Genomic DNA, 20,163 nt, shown 5'->3' on the forward strand with positions numbered 1-20,163 from the left:
TAATGCAAATTTCAAATCTTCTCCTGTTTAATTGTTATCTGACGTTCCATAGATACTCTATTTGAGGAATCACCCAGTCTTGTAGAGGCTTTCCTTGTTTTTTTGTAATATTTCTTGGATATCATTTCAAAACTTGGGTTGTCCATCTGTTATCAATCACTCTTGCAACTGTTGCGCTTTTTTGCATGGTCCTATATTTCAGTGCAATTTCAATGACCATTTGAGTATACTTGTATTTTTTATTCTTTTTGAGATGATTTTGTTCTATTATTAGCTGCTTTTTCTAGTCATTGGGAGAATATTGATGTTAAACAGACGATAGCTATAAGGAACTTAAGATTATTAAGAGTTTCCAAATGCAGTCTAACGTTCTCTGCTCTCATTAAAAACTTAGTCCACCCTATTGTCCAACTGTAGTATCTGCTCAATATATACATCATTAATGAACTGATTCAATGGGTTGCCCATCCAACTGCATATTATAATTTAACTAATATACATTCTTTAACCTTGTTTTTTCTTTTCTTATGGATTGCTTGGGTAATCTCAGCTGAGTGTCCAAGTACCTCATGGAGGGGACCCTGTAGTGTTCCAAGGCTTTGTGTACATATATTTAAACTTGACAGAGAATGAGCTGGCAAATGTGGGTGAGAAATCAGGACCCCACAGTGCCCATCTCTGGTCCCAACTTGTTCTGTCCTTTTCACTGTCATCTAAATCTAACCATTGAATCACACCATGACTTTATTCTGAATAGTATAGTCTTTCCAGCCTTACCAACTTAACCTTTCGGAGTACTGTTGTCACACCATAAGATCATAGGTTTAGAAGTAGAAGGAGATTGTAGAAGTCATTTAGTCCAACTTCTCATTTTACAGATGAGGAAGCTGAGGTCCACAAAGGTGAAGTGACTTGCCCAAGGTAGTAAGTAGAAGAGCTAAGATTTTGAACCCAGGTCATCAGACTTCAGATCTAGATATAGCTTTGTAATGGGGTGAGTAATGCTTCACAGCACCATTGTGGTCCATAATCAGTGATTAGCCAGTTTGGGAGAGGGGGAAGAAAAGAAAAAAGAAGTAAACTTGGATGATTTCAGTCAGCTGGCTATTTTGAAATTAATCATGAGGCCACCAATGACTTACTGCTTAACTGAATTCTTTTCCTTTTTTTACTTTATATATTCTCATACCACTGAAATGGTTCAGCACAAGTGTACTGCTCCCACTCTTGGCCCTACTGAGGCTAAATGCCATATTAATTGCAATAGTTTTATTCTATTCCTTGTTGTTGACCTTCCAAGTTCATGTACAAGTGATCTCAGGATGATTTAGCTTATCTGAGTTCATGACAAACTATATGCAAGTTCATCCCTCCCCCCCTCCTTTTTTTTTTCTTTTTGCTGTTTTCTGAGAGTTATAGTGCTTGTAAGCTTTCATTAGCCTTTATGAAGTTTTAAACTAGTGGTGCCCTTGGTTAGCTACTGTGTCACTCGGCTGGGTAGAAGACAGAATTTGCTGACTGTGGTGGTTTCTGAATTCTTTTGGCTTCCTCTTCTAGTAACTCTTTACTGCCAGTTCCCCTAGCTACTAAAGTGCTTTTCCTCCATCCTTACCCATTTGCCTTATATTCATTTGATAAGTAGAGACTTAGGTGTACATATTCTCTCCTTCCACCTTCACACCCCACCTCCCCCATAGAATGTAAGGTTCTTGAGGACAGGAATTATTTCATTTTTGTCTTGATACAACTTCTACAGTGCCTAAAGGCATTGTAGATTTTTAATGAATGTGTATTGATGTATTATGTATATGGGAACTTTCTTATCTGAAGTCCCTGCAATGTATGCCTCAGTTTGGTATGTTGGATCAAAGGGTATGTACAGGCTATTGAGATATAATTTATGCACATTGTGTTCCATAATGATTTGACCAGTTCATTTATACCAACAGCACATTAGTATACCTATCTTCCTATAGCACTTCCCCACCTCAATATTTGTCATTTTTGTCTTTATTCATTTTTGTCACTCTGATAGGTATAAGGTGAAATCTCAGTTGTTTTAATTTGCATGTCTTCTATTAGTAATTTGGTTATTGATAACTTACATTTCTTATTTTGAAAATTAATTTTTTATATCTTTTGACTCTCTATTGGGAGGTAGCTTTTGTTTTTATATATTTATGTCAATTCCCTACATGTCTCACTCATGTTCCTCTCCAGTTTTCCAAATTGGTACTAACCAGTTCAAGATGCTTCAGTGGCTTCATCAGTGACAGACACCCTATAAAAAGGCACAGACAGGAAGCTATGTATTATATTAGGGAAATTGTAAATAGGTCAGTGGAATTGCATCATAGGTACACATTTGGAGGGGCAGAGTCAAATGTGAGCAATTTGGAAAGGAAGGGGCTGGGTTATGAAAAACTTTAAGTTCCAAACAGTGGAGTATGTATTTAATCCTGGAAATACTATTGGAGCCGTTGGAAGTACCCGTTAAAGCCCGCTGAGAAGTGGGATGATATGGTCAGAACTGTAGGATAGAAAAATTAAATTGTCAGTTGAATGAAGGATAGAGTTCAGTAGGGAGAGACTTGAGGCAGGGAGACTAGTTAGAAAGCTGTTGCAGTAGTCTAGGTGAAAGGTGATGAGGACATTTATTTAGAATTAACTGAAAAGCAGAGTGTTTAAGCACTAGGTCTGCAAATAGAAAGGTAAGGCAATCCTATGGATATAGCAGCAAAGTGGGTAGTAATGCATTTTTTAAGTCATTTCCATTCACAAAATCATACTTACTTTTGATAGTTCAGCTATTTGAAAGTGCCAAAGTCTTTTGCACCAAGAACTTTATTTTCCAGGTCTTCTGTAATAAATGGTGATAATCTTTGTTAATATCTGGTCCTTTATTCATTTCACATCTTTTGACTCAGTAGCTTGTTTGAATAGGTCAGGTAAAAGCTATTTTAATTAAACATATATTCTCATCTGTAATCTTCTCTAATAACTGTATTTTTTTCTTTACTCTATAGTCCAATAGTAGCTAATTAAATGACCCATATTAAGATCTAGCTGTTTCTTACCTGTTAAGACATCATCAATTTTTTGAGGGGGGTTAGGCAGTCATAGTGGTTGTAGTGCTGTGTTTAATATTTGCCGCATATGGTACCACTTGACTTCCTGAAGAAAGTGTTAATAATTTATAGCCATGATGCTTTTGTGTCACATATATATGGTCCTTTTGCATCTTTCATTTCTTGATTCTGTGCCATATTTTACAACATATTTCACTGTCCTCTCTATGAACACCTTTGCATTGAAATAAATGAGCATTAAAGTATATATTGATTTACTTTGGAGAGCCTTAGTAAGTTATTTACTGACTATTTTTTAGGGGGGGGGCATATTACATGTAAATTCAATTTTTTATTATAAGTAGACAGACTATAAAATTTTAGTAGTCACAGTTTACTGGTAGTGTTAAATATGACTTTTTAATTCATTCTTTAACATATAAAGATATACCCTGTAACCAGAGGGTACTTAGCTGATTTTTGTTGGATGATTTTGTTTATCACAAGTTAAATTGTAGAAAGCACATCAAATTTTGGGCTGTTAAGGCACCATTCTCAGCTACTTTAGTGTCTTGGTGCCTAAAAATGTTACTACAATAAAAATGTTATTACATTATTCACTGAGTAAATAAAAGCCTTGAGATAAATGTTTTTGTCTGATGATTGGAAGACTATTTCTAGAAATATTTTGATTCTATGTATTTAATGACCCTAATGACATGAAAATGTTAATATACATTCCAAAAATAATTTTCAGTGGCTTGCAGAAAGTAGTTTGTAGACTAAAACAAGTGGCTTGCATTGTTAATTATTAATCGCAAAGGTTATTTGTTTAATTTCAGAGAAAATAACTTTCATTTAATAGTTCCTAGAGTGACTAATGTTTTTTTTTTATTTAGAACATTGTTTTGATTTTTTTTTTAAAGTGGGTTTGTGATTTCCCTAATTATTCTTAGTAATAGAGTATTAGAGAGTTGCCTGGACCACTGAGAGGTAAAAGAATTTACCTTGGGCCACACATAGGCAGTATTTGGCAGAGCTAATATATGTGATAGGATTTCCTGACATGTAGATGAGCTCTCTATCCATAATATATACTCATTGCCTCTCTTTTGTTTGATTTATTAAATATTAAGTGTTATAGTTCAACTACTTTTAAGCTTTATAAACTTCATTAACATACTTAAAATTTCAAACACATTTGTAGAAGATAACTTCTATAGGTGGTAAAATATAGAACTTTTTTTGTTGCTTAGGAATTAATTTTGGTAAATGATATGTCTGAGATGGATAATGATTTTTATTATTTTTGAACTGTATATTTTATATTTGCTACATGAAACTACTTAATTGTAAACACATGTTTTATTTTTATATTTTTAAGGTAAATGAACATTTGAAAGATATAATGGAGCAAGAACAAAAATTGAAAGAACACCATATAGTTGAAACTCCAGGAGGACAAAAGGTATGTGTATTTAAAGTATGAGCATTTTTCATAGTAAATGTTAGATCTTTATGAGAATATATATACTTCACATATAATATGTTTATGTATATGCTGTTTTGGGAACCTAAATGAGATCATCAGTATAGCTTTTTTTTAAAGAAAATTATTTTTCCCCCAATTACATGTAAAAACAATTTTTTAACATTGTGTGTGTGTGTGTGTGTGTGTGTGGTTTTTTAGCTTTGAGTTCCAAATTCTATCCCTCCCTTCTCTCCCCTCTCCCCTTCCTGAGATGGTAAGTACTCTGGTCTTGGTTATAGATGTTCAGTCATATACAACATTTCCATAGTAGTCATTTTGTGAAAGAAAACTTGAACAACAACAAAAAAAAAGCTAAGAAAATGAAAAGTAATAGGTGTTGGTCTGTATTCAGTTGCCTTCAGTTCTTTCTCTGGAGGTAGATAGCATTTTTCATTGTGAATCCTTTGGAATTGTCTTGGATCATTGTATTGCTGAGAATAGCTAAATCATTCATAGTTGTTCATCATACAATATTGCTGTTACTGTGTTCAATGGTCTTCTGATTCTTCTCACTTCACTCCGTATAAATTCATGTAAGTTGTTCCAGGTTTTTCTGAAATCATCCTACTTATCATTTCTTATAGCACAATAATATTCCATTATGATCATATACTGCAACCTGTTCAATCTTTCCCCAATTGATGGGCATCCCCTCATTTTCCAGTTCTTAGCCACCATCACCAAAAAAAAAAAAAAAAGCTGCTATAAATATTTTTTTTCTACAAAGAGGTTCTTTCTCTCCCCTTTCTTAAGATCTCCTTGGGATAGAGTCCTAGTAGTAGAATTGCTAGATAAAAGGTTATGCCCAGTTTCATAGCCCTTTGGGTATTGTTCCAAATCATTCTCCAGAACAGTTGGATCAGTTCACAACTCTACCAACAGTGCATTAATGTCCCAATTTTCCCACATCCCCTCCAACATTTATCATTTCCCTTTTTTGTGATATTAGCCAATCTGATAGGTGTGAGGTGGTACTTCAGAGTTGTTTTAATTTGCATTTCTTTAATCAGTAATGATTTAGAGCATTTTTTTCATAGGACTATAGATAGCTTTGATTTCTTTGTTCATGTCCTTTGACCATTTGTCAATTGGGGAATGATTTGTATTCTTTTTTTAAAATTTTTTTAAAAGCAATCGGGATTATGTAACTTGCTCAAGGTTACATGGCCAGTTATTTCTGGGTGTGGTGCTAAGTATCTGAGCCCAGATTTGATCCAGGTCATCCTGACACTGGAGCCGGTGCTCTTACTCTCTGAGCCACCTGGCGCCCCTAAGCAATGGGGGTTAAGTAACTTGCTCAAGGTTACACGGCCAGGTGTTTCTGGGTGGGTGCTAAGTGTTGGAGCCCAGATTCGATCCCCAGGTCTTCCTGACACAGGAGCCGGTGCTCTTACTCGCTGTGGAATGATTTGTATTCTTATAAATTTAGTTCAGTTCTCTGTATTTTTGAGAAATGAGGCCTTACCAGAGATACTTGCTATAAAAATTTCTCCCCAGTTTTCTGTTTTCCTTCTAATTTTGATTGCATTGGTTTTGTTTCTATATAAACTTTTAAATTTTATATAAATTATCCCATTTTACATTTCATAATGCTCTAGATATTTTGTTTGGTCCTAAATTCTTCCTTTTTCTATAGATTTGACAGGTGAACTATTCCATGCTCTCCTAATCTATGGTATCACTCTTTATGTCTAAATCATGTACCCATTTTGATGTTATCTGATGTGAGATGTTGATCTATACCTAGTTTCTGCCATACTATTTTCCATTTTTCCCAGCAGTTTTTGTCAGATAATTAGTTTTTGTCCCAAAGACTTGGATCTTTGGGTTTATCAAACACTAGATTACCATGGTCATTTGTGACTGTGTATTGTGTACCTAGTCTGTTCCACTGGCCCACTACTCTAGCTAGCCATTACCAGATAATTTTGATGATTACTTCTAATACACTTTGAGATCTGGTATGGCTAGGCCATCTTCCTTCACACCTTTTTATTCATTGACCTTTTGTTCTTCCAGATGAATTTTGTCATTTTTTCTAGCTCTATAAAATAAATTTTTGGTAGTTTGATTGGCATGGCACTAAATAAGTAGATTAATTTTGGTAAAATTATCATTTTTATTATGTTGGCTTGGTCTACCCATGATCAATTACTATTTTTTCAGTGATTAGATCTACCTTGGCCCAAATTGTGGTTATCCATGGTGGGGAGAAAGGGTATCACCACCTTCTCTAGCCCAAGTCACACATTCCCCCCCAAGCTACCCCTCAGGGGTACTCTTATACTGAATCCCCCTTGACACTACCATCATTCCTCATTCTGCTCTGGGTTCCAGTGAAACTGCTAATGGCAGTGATACTGATATTGGGCTTCCTAATGGTGATGGTTGCTGGCCAGTTGTCAAATAGGATAGGATATATGTCTACCAGTTGCTTTCCCAAGGGGATGCTCCATTCTGCAAGGGCAGCCTCTGTGTGATCTACCCAAAGATGAGGGACATTGGCTATATATATATGTCCCTGAGTGTAACAATTTCAGGTAGAAGATTGACATTTGGGACAAATCTTCCACTAAATACTTTCAGGCTTATAAGAATAGGAAGTGTGTATTGATGATTCTTGATACAGATGCCCCCAATGGGAATTATCCAAAAAATCACTACTGGAGACACTTGCTGATAGCTAGTATCAGTGACACTTGCCTCAAGATTGGGAGTGTGTCTGTGAGCTGACTGGCTACCAACCTTCTGCCATGCTATCACAGACTGATTTCCATCTATATCAGTTCATCTTGTTTGAGCAATAAGATAAAGGAATGTTTATACCTTGAGCTCCAAGGAAAGGACTCTGGGAGTCTGCTGGTCCATCAGTGTCTTCATAAAGCATTTCCACCCAGAACTATAATGATTTTTAGAAGACCTACAAACACCTGGAGAAAGTGTTCTAATGACTAAGGATAGAACCAGGCTTGGTCTGTGCTTTTCTGAACTCTATTCCATAGGTAACAGCTCTTTACTCAATTGCCTTTTCCATCTGCAAGATCATCTTAAGTTTGGAAAAAGCTTTGAGTTTGGGACTTTTGGGTTTGGAGCCCCTTTTGTAACCCCACCAAAAAAAATACCTCTAACTGCTTATATCAGTAAAATAGAGAAAGAGCACATCAGTGAATTGAGCATGCAACTAAAAAACCAGAAAAAGAACAAATTAAAAATCCCCATTTAAAAACCAAATTAAAAGTCCTGAAAATAAAAAAAGAGAATAATAAAACTGAGAAAAAAAAACATTGAACTAATAATAACACCAGAAGCCGATTTTATAAAAAACCCAGAACAATGAATTAGATAAACCATTGATTAATTTGATTAAAAAGGAAAGAAGAAAACCATCATGGTTCAATCAGTAACCAAGTGGGCTTGGACTGGGTCATATTATTGGCCAATCAGTGAGAAAAAGTAGAAGGCATATTTGAGGAACATTAAGTAGACTGACTTAGCAAGAGTAGAAGGGAATACTTAGAAAGAAGACGTAAGTATGAGTTCTTTTATTCTAATGAATTAACAATATTTATTAACCTATTTGTTGAATGCTTATTAGATAGCTTTTTTTTTTTTACTATGTTTTGCTTAAAAATGTCAAAGGCTTTTCTATTGTGATATTTGCTACCATGTAAAGAGAGACAATTTTGGGACTTTTGCAAGGGTGGAAATCAAATGAGGCCGTTATTTTTTGATAATAGATAATTATTTAGTTCTAATTGCATTTTCCTTAAAATGCAACCTCCAAATAAATTTTATCTTCCATACCAAGGCTCAGTTTCTTGCTTAATATTTTGTGATCTTTGACAGTACTTTTTTAAAGTACTTACTCACTATCACTTTTGTACATGTGAATCCCAGAAGTGGGTAGTAGTAGTCATCCATTCCGATAAGCTTTGGGAAGTTGTCTGCTATAGCTTTATTATCTGACACTAAAGACAACAGACTTAATTATTGTTCTCAGATTGAAAAATAATTGCCTCAATACTTTTAAGCAAGAAACTACTACTATTCTCTCTTTCCTTTGACTCTTACTTCCAGTTGGAAATTCAGGACTGAGAGGTGAAGACTAGAGATTAATATCTTAGGCGTCATCTTCATAGAAATGATAGCTGAAACCATACTAGTGCCTTCACATAAGGAAAGATGCCCTGACAGTTGTTGCTATTAAAAATTGTAATGAGATATCTTGGGAATCAGTGTGTTCCCTCTTACTAGAGGTCCATAAGGGACTGCTACATTTCTGTTTGTCTTGACAGTACCTGTCAGAGGGACAGATACTATTTAGGATTGGGTGGATGCTGACCAATCATGAAACATTTATTGAGCACCTTTTATTTGCTGTGTATTGTGCTAGGCACTGGAGATGGCAAGACAAAAAAACTCCTTTCCAATTTCTTTCATTCTCTGTGAAATTGATGAAAATAAATGTGCAAAGAGATGAAAAGGTGACTATGGATATATCCTGGGGGAATGTTATCAACACCATCTTCATTAATAAAAATGTTTTTTTTTTTTTAAAGCAATCGGGGTTAAGTAACTTGCTCAAGGTTACACGGCCAGTTATTATTTCTGGGTGTGGTGCTGAGTATCTGAGCCCAGATTTGATCCAGGTCATCCCGACTGGAGCTGGTGCTCTTACTCGCTGAGCCACCTGGCTGCCCCTAAGCAATTGGGGTTAAGTAACTTGCTCAAGGTTACACGGCCAGGTGATTCTGGGTGGGTGCTAAGTGTCTGAGCCCGGGATTCGATCTCCAAGTCTTCTCAACACTGGAGCCGGTGCTCTTACTCGCTGTGCTACCTGGCCGCCCCAGGTTTTTTTTTTTTTTTAAGCAGTCGGGGTTAAGTAACTTGCTCAAGGTTACACAGCCAGTTATTTCTGGGTGTGGTGCTAAATATCTGAGCCTGGATTTGATCCCCAGGTCATCCGGACACTGGAGCTGGTGCTCTTACTCGCTGAGCCACCTGGCCCGCCCCTCATTAATAATAATGTTAATAGTAATAGTTAACATTTTTATAGCAGTTTAAGGCTTGCAGGTTCTTTTACATATATACAACAAGCCTGTGAGATAGGTACTATTATTATGTCCAGTTCTTAGATTTGAAAGTGGAAACTAAGTCAGTTAACATTTATTATAATTAGCACCTATTATGTTCCAGACTCTGGTAAGTGCTAGATGAGAGTTAAGAGAGATGAAATTATTTTCCTAGTATTACACAGCAAATAAGTGTCTAAAGCAGGATTAAAAGTTAAGTTTTCCTGAATCCTGGTCCAAGTTTCTAATCAGTAGAACCACCTAGCAGAAGGAAGAATAGTAAGAACTAGGAGAGTAGAGTCTCACAGAAGCCAAGGCAGAAAAAGCTAATCAGGGGCAGCTGGTGGTGCAATGCATAGAGTACCATCCCTGGAGTCAGGAGGACCCCGAGTTCAGATTTGGCCTCAGACACTTACTAGCTTGTGACCCCGGGCAAGTCATTTAACCCCAATTCCTCCCCACCCCACCCACCCCCAAAAAAGTTAATCAGTGTCAAATGCTACAGAGATATCAGTAGAACAAGCACTGAGAATAAAAAGGCCATGGTCCGACCGTATCTATTCTCTTATATTTATTCCTGGGCATCACATTTTAGCAAGGATATTGACAACTTAGATAAATCCAAAGCAGCCTAAACTATGATAAGAGGCCTTTGAGATGAAATCACACCAAAATTAGTTGAAGCAAATGGGACTATTTAACTTGGGGAGGGGGAAAAATGTGAGAAGAAGGGAGAAGTGATCAGATATTTTTATGGATTTGAGAGGTTGACAAGTTTAGATTTGATGTCAGGAAAAACTACCTAACAATTAAAACTGTCCAGTTGTGGTATGTTTCCATTCCTTGGAGGTTTTCAAGCAGAACCAGAATGACCATTTGTCTGGTATGTCATCTTAGGAATTCAGCTATGGGTTGGATTAGATAGCTACTGAGGTCCCTGCTAGCTCAACATCTTTCAAATTCTGTGGTTCTAGTCCTGTCTGGTGGTCAGAGTAGGAATCTCTACCTCAAGGTAGTCCTGGTGCCTGGCTAGTTATAAAAGAATGAAGTATCATTTAATTCTAAACTGGGACTACTCTGTTCCAGTGTTGAATAGGTTACCCCTTTCATATTTGAATTTGGAGAGAGAAGCCTTAGATGGAATCTTTTTCCCTGAATGGGTACTGATACCAAGAGAATAGAATTTCCCTGTTAGAAATCCAGTGAGTACAGTTAAAGGTGTGGTCAGCTTGAACATTATGAGCTTTTAGGTGATATTAAGTATTTAGATGTATGTTTATTGTATTACTTTGTGAATACAGCTTCCTTCCAAATGACCCTGGGGCCATTTCTTATGTAAGTCACTTTGTTGGGGATGTTTTGTTGGCATCCTTTGAGGAAGGCATGTGGGGTGGTGGGCTTCCAACTAAGTGGAGAAATAGTAGTATTAGATATAGGGAGGCATGAAATGGATGAACTTAGATTTAGGTAGTTACAAAAGAGAATCCAGATCAATTTTAAGTTGAGTGCCGCACTGAGAATGTGATAACATTGAGGGAATTAAAAAGAAAACACAGTATAATAAATGAATGAGGGTAATGATGAAAGGGGAGGCTCTGCAAATAGCTATAATCTCTTAGTGTTATGCATATGGGGCTAGTATGGATTCCTAAATCAATCAGTAAACATTTGTTAAGTGCCTTCTATATGCCAAGTACTGTGCTAAGCTCTAGGAAAAAAAAAAAAGCAAGACAGTCTCTGGCTTCAAAGAGCTTACAATCTAATAGGGGTGGAGGGAAGGTGGGGGACAGGGGACAGACGGATGACATACAAAGAAATATATACAAAGCAAATTATATAAGGATAATAGGAAATAATTAACAAAGGAAAGGCACTAAATTTTAGAGAGGTTGGGGAAGGCTTTCTTTAGAAGGCGGGAGTGAAAGAGAGAGAGCATATCAGTCTTGGGAACAGTCAGAAAATGCCCAGAATGGAAAAATGGAGTTATCTTGTTCATGGAACCGTCTGAGGCCAGTGTTGCTATATCAAAGAATGTATGTCAGGGAGTAAGCCTAGGCTTCAGTGAGACTCTACTCTCCTAGTTCTGACTTGTAAGAAAACTAGAAAGGTAGAAGGAAGCTAGGTTTTTAAGGGCTTTGAATGCCAAACAAGGCATTTTAAAAATTTGATTCTGAAGGCTATCAGAGCCAATGGTGTAAAATTGAAAATCGATTTTAATTCTGTTTTGCTAAGATTTAAGCTAGTTGAAACAAGTATTAAAAATATATTAGTAGTTCATTATTATAGCATATATAAGTAGCTTTTTCCATGTATAACATTTTGTCTTGACCGAAACATATAATAAAAAATTATTTAGGTAATTTCTTTGTAATTTGCTCTCGTGAATGGGGAAGAAGTATCACATTTGATGGTCTCAAAAACAGTTGGTTAGTATTTCCCTAGTGCTGTTTCTCTTCTTTGATTCTTTAGCTCATCTAAGCAATCACAATGTCTAAAGCTGTTACTGTATATTGTGTTATATATATATGTGTGTATGTATATGTACATATATATATATATGTGTGTGTGTGTGTGTGTGTGTGTTACTGTATACCTTCTAAAGATTTGGAATAAAAGGTTTGTGGGTTCGAGTCCCAGTTCTGCTACATGTTGCTTATGTCCTTGGACAAGATACTTGACCTCTTAGTCTTGGCTTTAACAGTGAGGCTAAACTGGGTGGTATTTTGAAGTCCTTTCTACCTCTGTTAAAATCATAAAAGCACCAGTTTTTTGTTTTGATCTCCCTCTTTCCTTCCCTTTTCTTCTGTCCTTCCCTCCCTTCTTCTTCCTTTGTTCCTTCAAACTCTGTTTGAAGGGCTGTCATGTGGATGAGGTTTAAACTTGTTCTGCTTGTTTCTAGATGGTAGAACTAAAAGACATTGGTGGGAATTACAAAGAAGCATATTTTGTTAGAAAGGAAAAATTTTTTAATAACTAAATAAAAGTACCATGGGTCTCCCTTGGGAGGTGGGTACAGAATTGACTTTCAGTAAAGGTCTGATTAGTATAGCCTAACATTACCCTAGGGAGTACCTTTTTAATAAAAATAAGTTATTCGTCTCCCCTCTCACCCCCGAATCCCTTTCCCCAGTAGAATGTAAGATCCTTGGGGACAGGGTACTATTTTGTCTCTGTACCCCAAGAACTAACACAGTGCCTGGCACATAGTAGGTATTTGATATACTTGTTGAATAAATGCATAAATATTATTTCACATCTCCTTATTGAGTACAGTTACTTGCTTTGTATGACTGGATAGTTTTCAGAGTGACTGAATCTGACGTGATCCTACAATAAAAAGTCTAATGGAGACAGATCAGGTGACTTGTAACCAAACAAGAGAACTCCTCTACTGATCTACCTCTCTGGGTCATTTTGGGCAAATCTTATTTGTAGCAAAAGAAGCTTTCATCTTACTCAATTACTTCTTATTTATGACTTCTTATATTTATTGGTGTTTATTTACCACTACAGATATATCACTATCTTTCCCTTTGAGAAAAAACTCACCTTACTGAATTTTATTTACAAAGAATCATTTAAAGTAGTGCTAAATTTTGTCTTGGTTGTAATAATCTTAAATTTACTTTGCACTGCAAGTTTTACTTGATTAGGTGGTATAGTTTAACTGCCTATTTTTCAGATTTCATTTTTAATTGAATATGATGATGTCAAAAATTCAGAGTTGAAATTTCCTACTAGCAGAATAAACTGGAGATCTTGGTGTTTCCAAATCAATAGGAGAATATTTAAAAATCTTTATCAAAGTGGATGCTGTATTTTAATTAACTATTACCCTTCAAATAAACATTTATTCATATTTTATGGATGTTATGTACTTGCAATTCATGTTTTTAGAAAGTTGATGAAAAGTCACTACTTAAAAATAAATTCTGATAAATTTTCCCTTTGCCTTTTACCTTCTCTTTTTTTTTCTGCTGCCTCCTTTGAAGTCTCCTTCCAAATGGTTTTGGAAACTGGTTCCTGTAAGTTTGCCCAACTGCTTCACTTCGGTCTTCATTTTGGCTTCATTTTAGATGGCTTTGTCCCATGTCATGCTGTTGTAATACACGTCATGTAAATTCTGCCAGTTGATACCTAAAGAAATGCTTTAGAATTATCTAGTTATTTTAGGGGAAGATAAGGGAGAATTAAAATTTAAAAGATTAGTTTAGAGATATGTTTAAAATAATGTGGGGGTGGCTAGGTGGTACAGTGAATAAAGCGCCGGCCCCAGAGTTAGGAGAACCCAAGTTTGATTCCAGCCTCAGACACTTAACACCCCCCCCACACACACACACCCCAACTAGCCATGTAACCTTGGGCAAATTACTTAACCCCAATTGCCCTCCAAAAGGCAAAATAAAATAAAATGATGTGAAAGATAAATATCCCTCAGTTAATTTGAAATAGAAATAATCCCGACTCACCATAGTGTAGCAAAAAAGGTTTTTGGTTGTAGGTTCTCCTTTATTTGTAACAAGCTTAGTGATGATGGTGAATACAGATCACGATGAAAAAAGTTTAGACATTCTAATTTGACAGATTCATAACAGCCATCTACTTAGGCAGAATATGTAAAGTGTTGTTCTTAGATTATAAAAATCACCTTTTTCATAAAAATAATTTTCTTTTTATTTTTATACAGTAATTTATTGAATAAAATTGTTGGATAGGGAGAAAGATGATTATATTTTTCATTGAGTGTTTTTATCCATTGCTGTTATGTTTGGCATATACACAATGTTAAATTTTAGTTTGACCTAGAAAGTTGACTTTTGGAAATTAAATACAAGTATACTATATAGGATGTCCCATAAGTGCTATTCCAGTTTTGAGCTTTAATAACTTCAGAAGTATAAATGTTACAAACTTACCAAAAAAAAATACTTCAAAGGCTAATTATACACAATTTTAAAATATTTATATTTCTTAATAAAATTCAACATTACTGCTCCTTGTGCAATATATTGCTCTAGTTGATTTTTGAACTTTTAGTGATTGCTCAGTGACTAAAAGAATTGTGTTAGCAATCTTGGTACTAAGATCATCCAAAGAATAAAGTTCTGATACAAAAAGAGTTTTGACATGATTATACAAGAAAAAGCCTAATGGAAACAAATCAGGTGACTGTGATGACCAAGCAAGAGAACATCTTCTACTGACCCACCTGTCTGGGCCTTAGAAAGTATGATCTAGAATGTGTTGCACATGCAATGCATAATGACAGAGTGCCCCAGCTTGTTAAAATTAGCATTTAAAATTTAATATTAAAATTTGTAACACTAAATAATTTTTAATAATTTTAAGATCCCTAATAAACTTACAAATGCTTTTTTTTATAAGTTTATAGCATTTGCTTTTCTAAAGTTATTAAAACTTAAAACTACACTGAGACTTTTGGATTATCCCATGTATTTCCCATTTAAAGGATGCTTTGTTCAGTTTTGTTGTTAGAAATAGAAATGTTTTTTATGTATTTTAGAAAAAGAACTATGGGACCCTTTTTAGGGCCAAACCTTTGGGTATGTTTAGAAACCAGGAAATTATTTTTAGGCACGATGAGATTAAAAATGTATTGACTCTTTAAATGTGAGATGGTTAGGTGGCCCAAAATCTGATTTATGAATTACATGCAAACTTTTGGGGAGCCATAAGTAACTCAGGAACCAGAATTATTTTGTCCTTGTTAAATGACTGATATTTTTTCTAGGACAGAATCTTCAAGAAAATGGATAAATATATACCACTCAATGTGTTGATTCACCAGTAGTATTCTACATACAATTGTTGCTCCGAATAGTAGAAAACTGTGTATGTGTCAAGTATATAGAGCTGTCACTTGACTGGAAATAATACAATAGAGAGAGATTAGCAAAATGCCCTTCACTCTAGAGAACAATTTGCTGTTCTTATAACTCTCAAAGACAGATTCTTTTACCATTTTTAAAAATAATTTTCTACAATATTAGGTAGATACTAATACAGAGTTCTTGCAGGCAGGGATTGCTTTCACTTTCTTTGTATCTCTGGGGTTTAGGTCAGGTTTAGGGGTCAGCATGTAGTGAAGACTTAAAAAATACTTCTTGAATGATCGATATAGATCTAGATCAAAGTATCCTTGGCTCTGCTTGGGATAGCTCTCTGGCCGATTTTGGTCTTCCGTCTCTGTCTCCCTAGGTTTCCTAGAAGCAGATCTGAATCAGGTTAAAACTCACAGGAATCTTCTGAATTTAATCATGGCAAGCCTAAAACGGTACCTCATTCTATTTTGTAAACTGAACCTGCCAGTCTAGAACCTTTTGTATTTATGAGTGCTCCCATTAGGTAGCTTTCCTTGGTTTCATTTGAAAAGTGATTAATTGGATTTACTAAGTGGTACTCTGCAGTTTCTTGGAAGAAAAGAGTTGCTTTTCATGGTCAGGAAAAAAAATTCTTGCTACAAAAGTAATAGTTGAAAACATAAATCTATATCTTTATTTTCCTTGTATGGTGGGGTCTGGGACTAGAATAACTCAAGGTTCAGGAAGTACTATAAAAGTAACACTTATAAAAATAGGAAGAAGAGAATTTTCTAAGGAAAAAACAGAGATGGGTAGTAATAAAAAACAAAAGAAAACCTTTAAGCCAACCTTATTCTATGAATATTGGCATTTCTAAGACTAATGGATATTTTGTACATTTGAAAGGCTCATGCACAAAGAAGGGACATACTTTCTTTATAGCCCCAGAGAGAGAAAAGTATGATATATTATGTTTGATCCTTACTACACATTTACTAGCCAGAGAAGATTTGTATTTCCAAACTACTGTAATCTTATGGAGTAGTGAATGCATTTTCCTGTTGAAGTAATATTACAGATGATTAGGTTTTTATAAAAGTCTTTTAAGCCCTAATGTAGCTGAAATAGTACTGCTTAGTATTCTATTAATATTGGTATTAGTATTTATAGTAGTTTTATAGTACTGCAGTACTCTTGCTTTCAGTTTCATTTTATGTGGGTATTAGGGAAGAATAATTTGAAAAATGAGATTTCATAATATGTGTATAGTCGTCCTATGTAATGATTTCAAAATACCTCATTTAAGTATTAGAGAAATGCCAACAATAAAATAATCTACTTTTTATTAGATGTTTTTCTGAGCCATTGCTAAACTTAAAACTAAAAGAAGATGGGACTCCCTGTCAGTGAAATTTTATTTTTTCCAGTCTTATTTTAATTATCTCATTAATTATAAAGTTAAACCGTGAATTACCAACTTAGGTAGAATTAGAAAATTTGATTCCATTAGGAAAAACCTAATTAAATATAGATATAAGTATTTCTAGCTTTTGAATATTCTATGTACTTGAAAGCTGTTGGCGTTATAGTGGGGGTAGGGGCAGATAAAAATAGAAATATATATAAATATCCTCACCTGTAAAAAATAAGAGGTTTCAGCTGTTTTTCTAACTGCCTTGTTGCCAAATTTCTATGAATCTATGCATTTCACTACTGAAGCATATCCATTATGCCTTATAAATAAATACTCAAAATTATTATTTCTGTTTTGAGAAACTAATCTCACTTCTTTAAAAGTACATTTTAAAAAGCATTTGCTCCTTTTATAAACTTGAACCTGACTGTAACATGAAGTCTTTAGAGAATATTATTTTCATTTTTTTCCACGTGATTATGGGAATAAAAAAAATAGCCATTAAATTCCTCTACAAATAAATCTATAGCATTTTTCCATTTTAAAATCAAGTTGACTTTTACCTCAGTTACTTCATGGACAGAATTCTGTTTTGGTTGAAGGCAATATGGCATAGTTCAATTATTGGATTTTGAATGAGAAGGCTTAATTTTGAATCCTATCTATAATTTACTACTAGTGAAACCTTGGGTAAATTACTTAACTTTCCTGGGTCTCATTTTCTTTATTTGTAAAATGTAAGCACTGGATAGATCCCTCTCCAATCTAATGTTGCTTCCTTAATCTATGATCCTGTGGTTTTTTTTTTTTTTTCAGAAATTTTTCCTGGTGTTAAAAATAATGATAATTTGGAAATAGTAATGCATATCTTTAAGAAAATCTTGTCACTCTGTTTCTTGTGCCCTTCTTATACAGAACTAACAACTTTGTTACAAACAGAAAGAAAATTCAATATTATCAACAGTGGGATAGAATTGATAGACTATATACATATTGTTGTCCAAAACTTGTTTGTTGGTATTTTTGCATCATCAAGGTGCAAACTTTTCACTAGTTTTTGAATACTATTAAAATTATAGAGTATATCCCCAAAGTCTTATTCCTGTTCACTTGTTTTAGGTGTATCTGACTCTTTATGACCCCATTTGGGGTTTTCTTAGTAAAGTTACTAGCATGGTTTGCTATTTCCATATTCCAACTCATTTTATAGGTGAGGAAACTTAGGCAAACAGGATTAAGTGACGTGCCCAGGGTCACACAGCTAGTAAGCGTCTAACACTGGATTTATCCCTAGGTCTTCCTGAGTTCCAGACTCCAGGCCCAGAGCTCTATCCACTATGCCACTTAGCTGCCCTTGATGAGCTTCCCAGTTTTAGTAATAATACTAATCTGTTAACATGACTTTGGGAACACACAGTATGTGAGCTTTTTAAAGGTCTAAACTGAATGGTAAATTATATAAATTGCAGGATCATATGCCAATATTTAAATAATTATTCTCCTTCTTTGTTGCTGTTTTACACATTTAATTTGATAAAATAGAATGTTAATTATAAAACAAAAAGATAAGCATAGTATTAATCTGATAATGATTATATAGCAAACTGATTATTAGCTTTAATTATTCTGGATGTGTATTTTGCTAATGAAGTATTAGTTATCCAATAGTATTGTGTTTGTTTTTTGCATATGTTGCTAAGTATATGTCTTGTTTTGATTTTTTTCCTTTTACATGATAGGCTCGTTATAGGAAAGAGCCAACACTGCTTAAGCAGCTTCCTTGCATTCCATTAGTAGAAAATCTCTTGAAGGATGGTACAGATGGTTGTGCTTTAGCTGCCTTGATCCATTTCTACTGTCCTGATATTGTAAGACTAGAGGGTAAGTTTCTATACTAAATAATTCTGTACAAAGATTCTGACAAATATTAATGTACTGTATAAGTAGTGAAGCTTTGTGTTTTTCTTTTTTTTTTTTTTGGAGGGGGGAAGGGAGGGCAATTGGGGTTAAGTGAACTTGCCCAAGGTCACACGGCTAGTTTTGTGTTGTGTCTGAGGCCAAATTTGAACCCAGATCCTCCTGATTCCAGGGCCAGTGCTCTATTCACTATACCACCTAGCCACCCCTAAGCTTCGTATTTTTAATAGATGCTTATGTTGAACTCTAACTCTGAGTCAACTGAAAAACAACATATTTACATATATTTTTGTTTTCTTTAATGCCATTTTTTCTTGGGACCATGATGTCAGTATAAATGTGAGCTCCATTGTTACTAATGAAGAAGAGGGTTTGGAATATTCTAATAGCCTCCTAAGTGGTCTCCCTACCTCAGTCTCCCCAACCCCCAGCTGCCAAAGTGATTTTCCTAAAGCGTGAATCTGTCCACATTACTCCCCTCCTTCATAACCTCCAGTGATTCCCTGTTACCTCTAGAGTCACATAGAAACTCCTCTTTTTATCATTTAAAGTCCTTGACAACTTAGATCCAGTCTCCCTTTTTAGCTTTGTAATACATTTATTTTTCTTCATTCACTCTAGAGCCAGCCAAGCTACTTTGCCTGCTGTCAGTGAAAAACACTCCATCTCCCATATTGCCTTTGCACAGGCTTTCCCCCCATAACTAGAATGCATTCCCTTGTCACCTCTTCATTTTAGAAGCCCTAATTTCCTGCAGTGCTTAGCCCTGATGCCATCCCCTCTGTTAGGCCTTTCCTGATTCCTACCTTCCCTCATGCTAGTGCCTTTTCCTCAAAATTACCTTTTGTTTTCTATATTCTTACACATATACATATGGTCTCTGCTGATATAATGCTCTTTGTATGCAGGAACTGTTTCATTTTTTTCTTTATATCCCCAAAGTCCAGTGTCTAGCTCTTAATAATGCTTGTTTATGGGTTGGATGGTTGATCTTCATGATTGTCTTCTTGCAAATGCTCATAAATCATTGTAGTGCAAGATAGCAGAGTGTTCCAGAACATATATCTTGTTGTCTTTGATATAAGTCTTCTTTGTCTTCCATGAACACATGAACTCATCCTTACTTTTAGCCCCAACTTCCTTTAGTCTTTCAGCTCAACTTGTAACTAGAATATCAAGATTAATATAAGGCAGTTATTCTGGTATTCTAGTTCTAGTAATACATCTCTTTATTCACTAGACAATAACCTCACATTGAAAACACAAGCAGCCAAGTTGATATTTATAGATAGTCTTAAGAGATGTGTGATTTCTTTGTACCTTCTGATCCTTTTTCTAT

At 35.1% G+C, this 20,163-nt stretch overlaps 1 protein-coding gene and 1 pseudogene across 3 annotated transcripts in view; both read left to right on the top strand.

Moving 5' to 3' along the window:
• Positions 1–20,163, top strand: part of CAMSAP2 (calmodulin regulated spectrin associated protein family member 2) — a 154,677-nt gene that overhangs the window by 92,255 nt on the left and 42,259 nt on the right. For 2 of the 3 annotated variants that reach the window (XM_069074524.1, XM_069074525.1), the window contains exons 4-5: positions 4,453–4,536; positions 18,647–18,788. In XM_069074524.1, the coding sequence (XP_068930625.1) occupies positions 4,453–4,536; positions 18,647–18,788 (226 nt within the window). Of the gene's footprint in view, positions 1–4,452; positions 4,537–13,663; positions 13,697–18,646; positions 18,789–20,163 lie in introns of all 3 variants that reach the window. The other variant, XM_069074526.1, reaches the window with a different exon arrangement.
• On the top strand, positions 5,401–13,696 carry LOC138151145 (phosphatidylethanolamine-binding protein 4-like; annotated as a pseudogene).

This window comes from Petaurus breviceps, unplaced genomic scaffold (genome assembly GCF_028583685.1).
Source record: "Petaurus breviceps papuanus isolate PSGF00001 unplaced genomic scaffold, PetGlider_PUasm1.0 90895, whole genome shotgun sequence".
In the NCBI taxonomy this organism is placed as follows: domain Eukaryota; kingdom Metazoa; phylum Chordata; class Mammalia; order Diprotodontia; family Petauridae; genus Petaurus; species Petaurus breviceps.